Source organism: Pseudophryne corroboree, chromosome 2 (genome assembly GCF_028390025.1).
Source record: "Pseudophryne corroboree isolate aPseCor3 chromosome 2, aPseCor3.hap2, whole genome shotgun sequence".
In the NCBI taxonomy this organism is placed as follows: domain Eukaryota; kingdom Metazoa; phylum Chordata; class Amphibia; order Anura; family Myobatrachidae; genus Pseudophryne; species Pseudophryne corroboree.
The window spans coordinates 464,998,523-465,013,247 of record NC_086445.1 but is presented as its reverse complement, the minus strand read 5'-3'; the positions used below and the strand labels follow the sequence as shown (position 1 = coordinate 465,013,247).

The following is a 14,725-nucleotide window of genomic DNA, read 5'->3' as shown; positions in this document are numbered from 1 at the left end:
TGTGTTGTCACGCCGCAATGGCATCACATATGTGCCGCCGTGTAGGGCTCTGCGTGGGTGCCACTGATGGGATGCGCCACTTGCACTGGATCCTCTTGACTAATGGAGCGCTGCCTGGAGGAGGAGCCGCCACAGAGTCTGAGTACAGTAAGAGAACTTAAGGGGAGGGGAGGAATACCGTAACCAATACAGTGGCATGTCTGTGGGAGAACTTGTTAATGGACACAAAAGGGGGGGGGGGGGGGGGGGGAATAATACTGGACAGAGGGGGACACATAGTAAATGACACGGGGGGGCATATAATAATGGATATGGGGGGCTAATAATGGACAGAAGGGGGATACATAGTAAATAACACCGGGGGGGGCACATAATAATGGACATGGGGACTAATGATGAACACATAGGGGAGGCATAATAATGGGCGGGGGGGGACACTAATAATAGACACAGTGGAAGAAGTGTAATAATGGGCACAGAGGGGAGGCATAATAATGGGCAGGGGAGGACACTAATAATATACACAGTGGGAGAGGTATTCTAATGGGCACAGAGGGAGACATAATAAAGGAAAGAGGGAGAACACATAATAATGGACAGAGGGGGGCGCATAGTAGTAATGGACACAGAGGGGACATAATAATAGACATGGGGGGAGATACAATGCAGAAATCAAGAGCAGACAGTTATTGCTCACTAGTATCATCTATTCCTTGTGGCATAGACTATACTTATCTTCAAATATAACATTGTTGTATGGGTGGGCTTCAGTATGCCGGCTGTCGGGATCCCGGCGCACAGTATACCGACAGCCGGCATACCGACACTTATTCTCCCTCGTGGGGGTCCACGACCCCCCTGGAGGGAGAATAAAATAGCGTGGCACGCGTGAGCAAGGACTCATTTGCGCTCGCCACGCTGTCGGTATGCCGGCGGTCAGGCTCCCGGTGCCGGTATGCTGGTCGCCGGGAGCCCGACCGCCGGCATACCATACTACACACTGTTGTATAGTGACAAGTAAGGCTATTTCACACACTGTCGGATGGCAAAAAGCAAGACAAATTTTGTCCAGGTTTTTACCGTCTGGCAGGTCCTTACACACACAACGGTTTTGTGCCTTGTTTAATACTGTGCGCATGCGTAGTAGCAGCAACACAAGAACCCGGTGTGTGTGAAAGAACACGTTCACACACACACACTCCAGGGATGGCACGGCCCAGCAGCCGTCCTATTCAGTGGATAGATCCGGCTGCTACACGGCGACCATGCCGCATCCGTGCCGTGTGAAAGAAGTCATCTGGCATAAGTATTGACTACAATCCCGGCATTGCAAACAACCGTCTGGGAGTTTGCTGTGCCGCTTAAAACCGGGGTGTGTGACATAGCCCTTAGACTGCAACTTGTCAGATGGCTGTTGCTTGACTGGGGGCCAGTCAAAACACAATATAAACGGGGGGGGGGGGGGAGAATGCACAAAATATTGTAGGTACAGTATATATCTGCTTGTTGATAAAATTGATAGAAGGCTTCTCTTTATACAAATAAAACAATATTTATTGTCCTGAATACTTACAAAAATTCACAGACATGTATAAATACACAAATTTTAAAGCCCTTTTTAGCTAAATTAGCTTTATTAGGTTACTGTAGATTAAAACTCAAATGTACGGCCCCCTAAATCTCCCATACTTATCAGAATGGCCCTTTCAAAATCAGGGTATAGATGCTGAGGGGTGGGAGGGTGCTACGGGTGGGATGCGCGCGTGTGTGTGCGCGTGCGTGTGTGTGTGTGTGTGGAGGGGGGAGTGCATAGGCACCTAGGCCCTCCACTCTCTAGTTCCGCCGCAGGGTCAGGGATATGTTGGGGAAGTGTAAGCAGCGATAGGGTGCAGTGACAGCTAGGACTAGAGGTTATGCCGTAGCAAACAATCATTTTATTTCTCTGGGGTTTATTATATCTACTTGTATTATTAGGAACTACGGAGAAATTAGATTAAGCAATGTGATTTTAGTGAGAGAATGTAAAATAGTGCTAGACACGCCCCTCCAGCGGTGCACCCCCTAATAAAATTAGCTGCGCACGCCTATGTTGTTACATTACTGCAACACATCCAAGATGCTGCAAACTTTGAGTGAGGCTGTTAAGGAACTTAGTATCATTAACGGCCGTACCACTGCTATGGCGGTATCGTCTCGCAGAGCCCTGTTGCTACATCAAAGGTCAGCGGATGCTGATTCTAAAAAAGGTGTTGAAAACCTTCCTTTTACAGTTGATGCCTTGTTTGGTGAAGTACTGAACAAGTGGATATCTCGGGCAACTGTAGGTAAATCTACATATCTGCCTCCTGCCCCACCACCTGCCAGGCGTCCCTACCGTGGACTTTCCCTGCAGTCCTTTCGGGTGGCCAGATTCAGAGGCAAAGCCAGAGGTGCCTACAATGCTGCTAGAGGAACTCGTGGTAAGTCCCATAAACCAGCAGCTGCTGGACCTGCAGACCAGGCCTAAGGATCCTCTTCCACGAAGCCCTCTGCGTGACAGTTGGCCCCAGCAGCAAGGCGCGACTTTTTCAGGTAGGTGCTCGCCTTCAACACTTCTCCCACATATGGGCAGAGTCCTGCTGGGATCCTTGGGTGAGGGACCTCATATCCCAAGGATGCCGGCTGGAATTCCAAGAACTCCCTCCTCTGAGATTCTTCAGGTCAAGCTTACCAGCTTCACAGGAAGCCAGAGTTTCCTTACAGCAGGCAGTGCAAAAGCTGCAGGAGTTACTGTTGTAGTGCCTCCTCAGCTGCACACAAAGGAATTTTACTTGAGTCTCTTTGTGGTTCCAAAACCGGACAGCTCGGTAAGACCGATCTTGAACCTCAAATCCCTGAACCCATATCTTCAGGTGTTCAAATTCAAGATGGAATCTCTAAGAGCAGTGACAGCGAATCTGGAGGAGGGGGAGTTTCTGGTGTCCCTGGATATGAAGGATGCATACCTACATATCCCAATTTGGCCCCCTCATCAAGCGTACATCAGGTTTGCGATTCCGGAACAGCATTACCAGTTTCAGGCCTTACCCTTTGGTCTCTCCACAGCCCCAAGGGTGTTCACAAAGGTCACGGCGGAAATGATGCTACAACTGCGCATGAGGGTTGTCCAAATAATTCCGTACCTGGACGTTCTCCTCATAAAGGCAGTCCAGTCCAAAGAACAGCTACTGCACAGTATCAACTTGACTACCTGTGTGCTTACGGATCACGGATGGATACTCAATTTCCAGAAATCTCACTTGGAATCGTCTCGGAGAATTCAGTTCCTGGGGATGATCCTGGATACGGTGTCTCAGAAGGTTTACCTTCTTACGAACAAGGCCTCCACTAATTCAGTCTGTGGTCCGGTCGGTGCTGAAGCCTCGCAGGGTCTCAAGTCACCTTTTGCATCCACTTGCTGGGCAAGATGGTGGCCTCCTACGAGGCAATACAGTATGGCAGGTTCAATGTGCGACCGTTTCAACTGGATTTGTAGGACAAATGGTCGGGATCGCACCTGCATCAGCATATAACCCTATCCCCGAAAGCACGGATTTCCCTGCTGTGGTGGCTACAAGTTCCCCCGGGGTTGAGGGGCTGTGACTCAAGGAGCGCAGTTCCAAGGGACTTGGTCCTTTCAGGAATCTGCTCTTCCGATCAACATCCTGGAACTCGGGGCAATTTACAATGCTCTAATGCAGGCCTCATCCCTTCTTCGGAATCAGGCCATCCAGGTACAGTCGGACAACGCGACGGCAGTGGCGTACATCAGCCGACAGGGAGGAACCAGAAGCAGGGCAGCAATGCGAAAGGTGTCAAGAATACTCCTCTGGGCAGAAGCCAACGCAAAGGCTATCTCCGCAGTGTACACTCCAGGAGTGGACAACTGGGAAGCAGACTTCCTAAGCAGGCACGACCTCCATTCCGGGGGAAATGGGGCCTCCACCCTCAGGTGTTTCAACAACTTGTTCACCGGTGGGGTTGTCCACAGATAGATAGACCTGATGGCTTCTCGTCTCAACAAGAAGCTCTGTCGTTACTGCTCCAGAATGAGGGGCCTTCAGGCAGTGGCGGTGGATGCTCGGACGTCGCCATGAACTTACCAGTTCGTTTACCTGTTTCCTCCAATTCCTCTGATCCCAAGAGTTTTGAAACGACTCAAAAGGGAAAGTGTTCAGGCAACTCTCATTGCTCCGGATTGTTATTGGAGGATCCCTGGCCACTGCTGCGTTTCAAGGACCTTCTTCAACAAGAACTGTTCATCTATCCAGACTTACAGCGACTACGTTTGACAGCTTGGAAGTTGAGAGGGAGATTTTAACCAGGAAGGGTCTTCCCGCCAAGGTGGTTTCCACTATGGTTCAGGCCCGTAAGGCGGTTACCTCCAAACATTACCACCGTATTTGGAAGAAATATGTTTCTTGGTGTGAAGGTCGAAAATGTTCTCCTGTGGAGTTTCGTCTGGGCCGTTTTCTTCTGTTCCTACAAGCAGGAGTGGATAAAGGACCTATGGTTAGGCTCAGTGTCAGACTGGGGCATGAAGGGCCCACTGGGTAATGCAGTGGGAGGGGCCCATGTTTAGGGGTGTGGTAAGTCTCCAGAGAGGGTGTGGCCAGCAGCTACATTGGATTGCCTAACCATTAGTGAATGCATGGGCTGGGCCCCGTGACAAATATATAAATACTGCTAGTGCGTGCAAGATAATGTACCAGATAAATATTGGCAATGCACTCTAGAGAATACATCGTAGTCCTGTGCATTATAAGGTAACATATGTATAATGTGATAGATGTATAATGTGATAGATAAGGTGTTTAGCGCATCCCTAGCTGGAGCAAGGAAATAAATATTAGGCTCTATAAAAAATGTCCACAATGAGACAGAAATTGTGAATAAAATTAACAATTTACTTGCATGAAAAAAATCTTCATTAAAATATTGTATCAATTGAATAAAATCTGTGCAGCGGTGGGTATATACTATTACTATATTTCCTCCCTAGTACCAGTACACAGAACAAACATGTAACACATAGACAAACATATATAATCCCTGTGGGCACACTGCAAAGGCGTTTTACCCCACTGGTGTTAGCTATTTTGAATAACCTAATTTCTCAATAGTCTTTGATCTAAGAAATGAGGTTTAGTATGGGCTCTGTATCCTGTAATTCTCGCATATAAGCAGTCTCTGCAGTGTTATGACTCGTCACTGAAAACAAATGTCCCTGTGAGCAGGGCAATGCTGGTGCTAGAGTCCTGTAAATACTGTCCCCGCTGGCAATGGGAGCAATAGATCATGGGATTTGCCCTTAGCCTACCTCAATTTCAGTTGCCGCTGTGTGGGGGTCCTCGTTGGTGGTGTAGTGGTTGAATCTGTAGTCTGCCGGCAGACTTCCGTAGCTCCGTGTTCCCGTCTGTGCAGTCTCTGGAGCCGGATCGATTACTCCGCAATCAACGCGTTTTGCCTGTCAAGGCTTCCTCAGGATGGCTGCGTCTATGTATAATGTATAATTTAAAAACACAGTCTGGAACCTGATCACTAGAGGAGGAGGAGGGGCCCCAGGCAGTGGGGCCCACCGGTGGTTTCCCCTGTACCCCTGTGGGCCAGTCCGACCCTGGTTAGGCTCCATCAAGGTTCAAATTTCTGCTCTCTCGATCTTCTTCCAGAAACAACCAGCGGTACTTCCTGAAGTACAGACCTTCTAAGGGGGGTGTTGAACATTCAACCACCCTATGTTCCTCCCACTGCTCCGTGGTACCTCATTGTGGTATTAAACTTTCTCCAATCAGATTGGTTTGAACCCTTACATAGAGTTGACTTAATACCTAACGTGGAAGACTGTTATGTTACTGGCCTTGGCTTCGGCTCGACGACTGTCTGAGTAAGAGCCCCTACTTGGTGTTTCATGAGGATAGGGTGGAGCTCAGCACTCGCCCACAGTTTTTGCAGAAAGTGGTAATGGCCTTTCATGTAAATCAACCAATTGTGGTTCCAGTTTTATCTGACACTTCAGTTGCTCCAAAGTCCCTGGATGTTGTGAGAGCTTTGAGGATTTACATCAAAAGGACTGCTCGTCACAGGAAGTCTGACTTGCTTTTCGTCCTTTATGATGCTACGAAAATTGGTCGTCCTGCCTCCAAGCAGTCCATTGCTTATTGGCTAAAATTGACTGTCCAACAAGCCTATACTTCGGCTGCCCTGCCGCTGCCGAGTTTGGTTCAGGCCCACTTCACAAGGTCCGTGAGTTCTTCCTGGGCGGCTTGGCCTTACAGTTGTGCCGTGCAGCAACTTAGTCTGGTGTGAACACGTTTGTTTAAGTTCTACAGGTTCGACACCTTGGCCAAGGATGACCTTCAGTTTGGTCAGGCGGTTTTGCAGGGGTCTCTGCACTCTCCCACCCATCCTGGGAGCTTTGGGACGTCCCCATGGTAATCTACTATTCCCCAGTATCCACTAGGATGTTAGAGAAAATAGGAATTTAATACTTACCGGGAATTCTTTTTCTCGTAGTCCGTAGTGGATACTGGGCATCTGCCTCTGTGCTTCGTTTTCCTGCTTACCTGGTTGTAAACGTTCTTGGTTGGTTTGCTAATGTTTTCCCTGTTTCATGTTTGGTTAGCGTTGCTTTCCTTCTATAGTTATCTTTGCTTTTCTCTGTTATGGTTAGCTCTATCTTTGTTGTTATTGTGTGTTTGTTCGTTACCTCACCGCTTTATGGGCCTAATTCAGACCTGATCGCTAGGCTACGTTTTTTGCATCCCTGCGATCAGATAGTCGCCACCTACAGAGGGAAAGGCAAATCGCTGTGTAGGGGAGCTGCACAAACAGAAGTTTGTGCAGTCTCTGCACAGACCAGGACTTACTCTTCCAGTGCGATGATCGGGGCCAGAGCTGACGTCAGAAACCCTCCCTTCAAACGCCTGGTCCCTCCTGCGTTTCTCCAGACACTCCTTAAAAACGGTCTGTTGCCACCCACAAACAGCCTCTTCCTGTCAGTCACCTTGCGATTGCTTTTCTCGCACCATCCCGTCGCTGCGGTGCATGCGCAGTTCAGACCTGATCGCAGGCTGTACGAAAACGCAGCCTAGCGATCAGGGTCTGAAATGAGACCTATGTGTTCTATCCTTCTCTCAAAGTATGTCTGTCTCCTCGGGCACAGTTCCTAGACTGAGTCTGCTAGGAGGGGCATAGAGGGGAGGAGCCAGCACACACTATTCATTTCTTAAAAAGTGCCAGGCTCCAGTGGACCAGATTTATACCCCATGGTAATATACTATTCCCCAGTACCCACTACGGACTACGAGAAAAGCAATTACCGGTAGGTATAAATTCCTATATTTTTAAAACTCCTGCTGGGGTGATGGGATTTCCATTAAATGATTTTTATTTTATTTTTTTAAAGAGCATGTTCTGCTCCAATCAAAACCAATAGCTGTGACAAGAGTTAAGATCATCACTGTCTTTGTGTTTTGTTTTGTTTTCTTCGGTTTTTTTTTGTACCATTTGCAGGAAATGTATGCCACTTAACAGAGGTGACCCTATTGCTAGGCCTTGTAATTGTGTTTTATAGCTATTGATAATCATTACATCATATTCACCTCCTCTTGCAAAGGAATAGTATGCAGGAACAAATAAGATGCATAGAGGAACTAGATCTGTCAGACATATACCAACCCCCATATACCGTGGAGAGCATTTTGTGACCTTAGCCAATAATTAGTCTCTAGCACAGTGAGTACAGTACGCACTAAACATTTTTCAAGGGGTGTAGTAGGGTATGCCGCCGGCATACCGACAGCTGGGCGAGCGCAAATGAGCCCTTGCGTGCTCTCTGCGCTCGCCACACTGCGGGCACGGTGGCGCACCACGCTATTTATTCTCCTTCCAGGGGGGGTCATGGACCCCCAAGAGGGAGAAAAGATGTCTGTATGCCGGGTGTCGGGATTCCGGCGCCGGGTTCCCGACAGCCGGCAAACTGAAGACCACCCTTTTTCAAGAGCTGTAAATAGATACTAACAAATACAAGTGGCCGCAACTCAAATTCCCAAGTTTTGGGTTTGTTTGTTTTTTTGTTTTTTTAAGAAAAGTACAATTTTCTGAGTACTGCATTTAAAAAAATATATATCCATTTGCTTTCTCGTATATCGTTTGTCACTCTTGTTACTTTTGAATGACAGCCTCAGATCTCTCCCATTGCTCCTATACTGAATATCTCTGTCCACCACCTTTATCTTTTCTGCTGTTGCACCATTGCACGCTCTGCTCTAAAGCTGCATAGCCAGGAAATATGAACACAACTCCTCTCTGGGGGACTGCATCCTGGTGTCTCCTCAGGACATTTAGAGCACTCTGTGGAGACTGCTGGAATTATAGATTAGACTCATGTGAGCACTGCTGGTCTAGAGTGGCAGACTGCTTTTGTTTTTGTTGGGTTTTTTTTTTCTCTCTTTAGCTAACTCAAATGGCTGTTTCTACTGTAAGCGACAGGTGCTTTTTCTGTCTGAAAGCTTTCATGTATTCAGAGGTTTCAACAAAGCAATGAGGAAGGCTAGTCAGATGCTTGGTTGCATAGGAAAAGGAATCAGTGGCAGAAAAAAAAGAAGTAATAATACCACTGTATAGGTCATTGGTACGGCCTCATCTGGAATACTGTGTCCAGTTCTGGAGACCATGGGCCTAATTCAGACCTGATTGTAGCAGCAGATTTGGGTAAGTTATATTGTTTCTGTGCAGGGTAAATACTGGCTGCTTTATTTTAACACTGCAATTTAGATTGCAGATTGAACACACCCCACCCAAATCTAACTTTCTCTGCACATGTTATATCTGCCCCCCCCCCCTACCCCCACAGTGCACATGGTTTTGCCCAACTGCTAACAAATTTGCAGCAGCGATCAGGTCCGATTTAGGCCCCATATCTCCAGAAGGATATAAATACATTAGAGACTGTACACAGAAGGGTAACTAAAATGGTGCATGGCCTACATCACAAAACATACCCAGAAAGACTAAAATATCTTAAAATGTACAGTTTGGAGCAGATGAGGGAAACTGTGGAAATGATAGAAACTTTCAAATGTACCAAGGGTTTTAATAAAGTACAGGAGGGAAACATTCTTCAAAGGAGCAGTCTAGATTGGCCAAGTGGTTCTTATCTGCCGTCAAATTCTAAGTTTCATTTTGGCTTGGGAAACCACAACATAGGTGTTCTGCACCTGATCTTTCTTAGCTCTCTAATGACAAACCTTAACCGGAAATGAGTGGTTATGCAGGAATCTAATAAATAACTACCACCTTAATAGGTTCACGCGATAATATTTGTACTTTATTGTAAATTTGTGGGCAAAAAAGATTTTTCGGCTGTCAAGAGAAATTTCTAAACAGATTTCTGATATTTTCTTTTTGATACAAATGTAGTAAATATTAATGACATTACTGTATTCTGCTCAGTACCTTTTGATTGAATTATAGCTTTATGGATGTTTGTGTAAAGGGCTATGAACTATATTTATGTTTCTTCTCTGTACAATGTCTCCCTCTTGTGGTTCTGTCAAACTTGTATTGATCATACGTAACACTTGACAGACTTGTAAGGCCTTCAGTAAATATGATTGCTGAGTGATCAATTAAAGCCCTAACTGACAGTTTTCCTTTATAGGTCTATGGTTCAGGATCTCAAACCAGAGCCTTTCAGTATGTCAGGTGAGTTGTATTATTGGCAGGTCAGCAACTTTAATCCACACTACATAAGCACCTACTTTCACGGTATACGTGGCAACAACATTGAGGGTCCTGCTCCTATCTGACTTACACATTTTGTTGCAACAGTTTTAGCACAGAGGTTTAATTACAATCAGTTTTGCGTTGAACTATAATTTTATATGCTATTTCTGAAAGAACATGATTTCATGTATGTTTTTTTTCTATACGGACGTAAATACCTCCATGCATTACCAATGTAGCGCCAAAGCAAAAGTGCAGATTACAGTGCAAATGGTAAATTGTTAAAGCATTCAAATACTATGGGGTCATTTCTATAAACTCACCCTCCATCCTCCATGCATGGTGGGCGAGTTGCTATAGCAGTGCTGTAGTAACACTGGCAACTGCAGCAAACCTCACCCCGCTTGTGGCACAATCTTGCCCCAGATGCATGGATTTTTATATATGCAGCCCTACGAGGCTGCAAAAAAATCCACAAATCCAGAAGTACCGGAAGTGTGGTATATAGCTGCACTTTACTAGCAAGAGTAACAATAGCACATATAATTGAGTCAACCCCCCATAGGTATAATTGAAAGTGACATTCTAAGGCAAGAGCTTTTTTTTTTTTTATATACTATAAGCAAATCTGTCAGTTATACCTTTCTTTTTTTTTTTTTTTTTTTTCAATCCTATATTCTGCTATGGGGAACTATCAGCAATGCATGGCTTCTGTTGCCCTCTAGTGTTCAGTCTGTATATATACTTTCCACATTTACACAAACAAGCATTTCTGCTAGTAGTCTTTTTTTTTTTTTTTTTTTTTTTTTTTTTTTTTTTTTTTTTTACACGAAAGAACTGACCACAGTTTTACAAACACTTCTAATTATGCAAATCATAATTTCTCTAACGTCCTAGTGGATGCTGGGGACTCCGAAAGGACCATGGGGAATAGCGGCTCCGCAGGAGACTGGGCACAAAGTAAAAGCTTTAGGACTAGCTGGTGTGCACTGGCTCCTCCCCCTATGACCCTCCTCCAAGCCTCAGTTAGATTTTGTGCCCGAACGAGAAGGGTGCAATCTAGGTGGCTCTCCTGAGCTGCTTAGAGTAAAAGTTTAAATAGGTTTTTTATTTTCAGTGAGACCTGCTGGCAACAGGCTCACTGCATCGAGGGACTTAGGGGAGAGAAACGAACTCACCTGCGTGCAGAGTGGATTGGGTTTCTTAGGCTACTGGACATTAGCTCCAGAGGGACGATCACAGGCCCAGCCATGGATGGGTCCCGGAGCCGCGCCGCCGGCCCCCTTACAGATGCTGAAGCAAGAAGAGGTCCATAAATCGGCGGCAGAAGACTTTCCTGTCTTCATAAGGTAGCGCACAGCACTGCAGCTGTGCGCCATTGCTCTCAGCACACTTCACACTCCGGTCACTGAGGGTGCAGGACGCTGGGGGGGGCGTCCTGGGAAGCAATGAATTTACCTTAGTTGGCGAAAAATACATCACACATAGCTCCTGGGCTATATGGATGTATTTAACCCCTGCCAGTTTTCCAGTAAACAGCGGGAGAAGAGCCCGCCGTGAAGGGGGCGGGGCCTATCTCCTCAGCACACAGCGCCATTTTTCCCACACAGCTCCGCTGGTAGGAAGGCTCCCAGAATCTCCCCTGCATCCTGCAACTACAGAAACAGGGTAAAAAAGAGAGGGGGGCACTTATTTGGCAAAATAACAGATATAAGCAGCTATAAGGGATAGACACTTATTGTAAGGTTGTCCCTATACATATATAGCGCTCTGGTGTGTGCTGGCAAACTCTCCCTCTGTCTCCCCAAAGGGCTAAGTGGGTCCTGTCCTCTATCAGAGCATTCCCTGTGTGTGTGCTGGGTGTCGGTACGTGTGTGTCGACATGTATGAGGAGGAAAATGATGTGGAGGCGGAGCAGAGTGTCTGTAACAGTGATGTCACCCCCTAGGGGGTCGACACCTGAGTGGATGTACTGTTGAAAATTACGTGACAGTGTCAGCTCTATATAAAAAAAACAGTGGTTGACATGAGACAGCCGGCTACTCAGCTTGTGCCTGTCCAGACGTCTCATAGGCCGTCAGGCAGATGGCAGATACAGACGCCGACACGGATACTGACTCCTGTGTCGACGGTGAAGAGACAACCGTGATTTCCAGTAGGGCCACACGTTACATGATTGAGACAATGGAAAATGTTTTATACATTTCTGATAATACGAGTACCACCAAAAAAGGGGTATTATGTTCGGTGAGGGAAAAACTACCTGTAGTTTTCCTGAATCTGAGAAATAAAATGTGTGATGATGCGTGGGTTTCCCCCCGATAACAATTAATAATTTCTTAAAAAGTATTGGCTGCATACCCTTTCCCGCCAGAGGTTAGGATGCATTGGGAAACACCCCCTAGGGGGGATAAGGCGCTCACACGCTTGTAAGAACAAGGGCTCTACCCTCTCATGAGATGGCCGCCCTTAAGGATCCTGCTGATAGAAAGCAGGAGGGTATCCAAAAAAAGGTATTTACACACATACTGGTGTTATACTGCGACCAGCTATCGCCTCAGCCTGGAGGTGCAGTGCTGAGTTGGCATGGTCGGATTCCCTGACTGGAAATATTGATATCCTAGATAAGGATAGTATATTATTGCCTATAGAGCATTTAAAAGATGCATTTCTATATATGCATGATGCACAGCGGAATAATTGCCGACTGGCATCAAGTATAAGTGCGTTGTCCAATTCTACCAGTAAAATGGTCAGGTGATGCGGATTCCAAACGTCATTTGGAAGTATTGCCTTTGAAAGGGGACATTTGGGGTCGGTCTTTTAGACCTGGTGGCCACGGCAACAGCTGGGAAATCCACGTTTGTACCCCAGGTCGCCTCTCAAAATAAGACGCCGTATTATCAGGCGCAGTCCTTTGTTGGCAAGCGGACAAAAGGTTCCTCTTTTCTGCTCGTGACAGAGGGAGAGGAAAAAGGCTGCAGAGATCAGCCAGTTCCCAGGAACAGAAACCCTTTCCAGCCTCTGCCAAGCCCTCAGTATGACGCTAGGGCTTTACAAGCTCAGGCACGGTGGGGGCCCGTTCTCAATGAATTTCAGTGCGCAGTGGGCTCACTCGCAAGTAGACCCCTGGATCCTTCAGGTAATATCTCAGGGGTACATATTGGAATTCGAGACGTCTCCCCCTCGCCGTTTCCAAAAGTCGACTTTACCGACGTCTCCCTCGGACAGGGAGGCAGTTTTGGAAGCCATTCACAAGCTGTATTCCCAGCAGGTGATAATCAAGGTACCCCTCCTGCAACAGGGAACGGGGTATTATTCCACACTATTGTGGTACCGAAGCCAGGCGGCTCGGTGAGACCGATTCTAAAATCTTTGAACACTTACATACAGAGGTTCAAATTCAAGATTGAGTCACTCAGAGCAGTGATTGCGAACCTGGAAGAAGGGGACTACATGATGTCTCGGGACATCAAGGATGCTTACCTTCATGTCAAAATTTACCCTTCTCACCAAGGGTACCTCAGGTTTATGGTACAGAACTGTCACTATCAGTTCAGACGCTGCCGTAGGGATGGTCCACGGCACCCCGGGTCTTTACCAAGGTAATGGCCGAAATGATGATGTTCCTTCGAAGGAAGGGAATTTTAGTTATCCCTTACTTGGACGATTCCCTGATAAGGGTAAGATCCAGGGAACAGTTGGAGGTCGGTGTAGCACTATCTCAGATAGTGTTGCGGCAGCACGATTGGATTCTCAATATTCCAAAATCGCAGCTGGTTCCGTCGACGTGTCTTCTGTTCCTAGGGATGATCCTGGACACAGTCCAGAAAAAGGTGTTTCTCCCGGAGGAGAAAGCCAGGGAGTTATCCGAGCTAGTCAGGAACCTCCTCAAACCGAGCCAAGTCTCAGTGCATCAATGCACAAGGGTTCTGGGTAAAATGGGGGCTTCCTACGAAGCAATCCCATTTGGCAGATTCCACGCAAGAACTTTCCAGTGGGACCTGCTGGACAAATGGTCCGGGTCGCATCTTCAGATGCATCAGCGGATAACCCTGTCACCAAGGACAAGGGTGTCCCTCCTGTGGTGGTTGCAGAGTGCTCATCTTCTAGAGGGCCGCAGATTCGGCATTCAGGACTGGGTCCTGGTAACCACGGATGCCAGCCTGCGAGGCTGGGGAGCAGTCACACAGGGAAGGAATATCCAGGACTTATGGTCAAGCCTGGAGACATCACTTCACATAAATATCCTGAAGCTAAGGGACATTTACAATGCTCTAAGCTTAGCAAGACCTTTGCTTCAAGGACAGCCGGTGTTGATCCAGTCGGACAACATCACGGCAGTCACCCACGTAAACAGACAGGGTGGCACAAGAAGCAGAAGGGCAATGACAGAAGCTGCAAGGATTCTTCGCTGGGCGGAAAATCATGGGATAGCACTGTCAGCAGTATTCATTCCGGGAGTGGACAACTGGGAAGCAGACTTCCTCAGCACGACCTCCACCCGGGGAGAGTGGGGACTTCACCCAGAAGTCTTCCACAGGATTATAAACCGTTGGGAAAAACTCGACAGGTATTGCGCCAGGTCCAGGGACCCTCAGGCAATAGCTGTAGACGCTCTGGTAACACCGTGGGTGTACCAGTCAGGGTATGTGTTTCCTCCTCTGCCTCTCATACCCAAGGTACTGAGATTGATAAGATGGTGAGGAGTAAGCACTATATTCGTGGCTCCGGATTGGCCAAGAAGGACTTGGTAACCGGAACTTCAAGAGATGCTCACGGAGGATCCGTGGCCTCTACCTCTAAGAAGGGACCTGCTCCAGCAAGGACCCTGTCTGTTCCAAGACTTACCGCGGCTGCGTTTGACGGCATGGCGGTTGAACGCCGGATCCTGAAGGAAAAAGGGCATTCCGGATGAAGTCATCCCTATCCTGATCAAAGCCAGGAAGGATGTAACCGCAAAAACATTATCACCGCAATT

At 47.2% G+C, this 14,725-nt stretch overlaps 1 protein-coding gene across 4 annotated transcripts in view; it reads left to right on the top strand.

The window, feature by feature from the left end:
• Nucleotides 1-14,725, top strand: part of UXS1 (UDP-glucuronate decarboxylase 1) — a 144,947-nt gene that overhangs the window by 103,014 nt on the left and 27,208 nt on the right. For all 4 annotated transcript variants that reach the window (XM_063953800.1, XM_063953799.1, XM_063953801.1 and 1 more), the window contains exon 11: nucleotides 9,680-9,723. In XM_063953800.1, coding sequence (XP_063809870.1) covers nucleotides 9,680-9,723 — 44 coding nt within the window. The remainder of the gene's footprint in view (nucleotides 1-9,679; nucleotides 9,724-14,725) is intronic.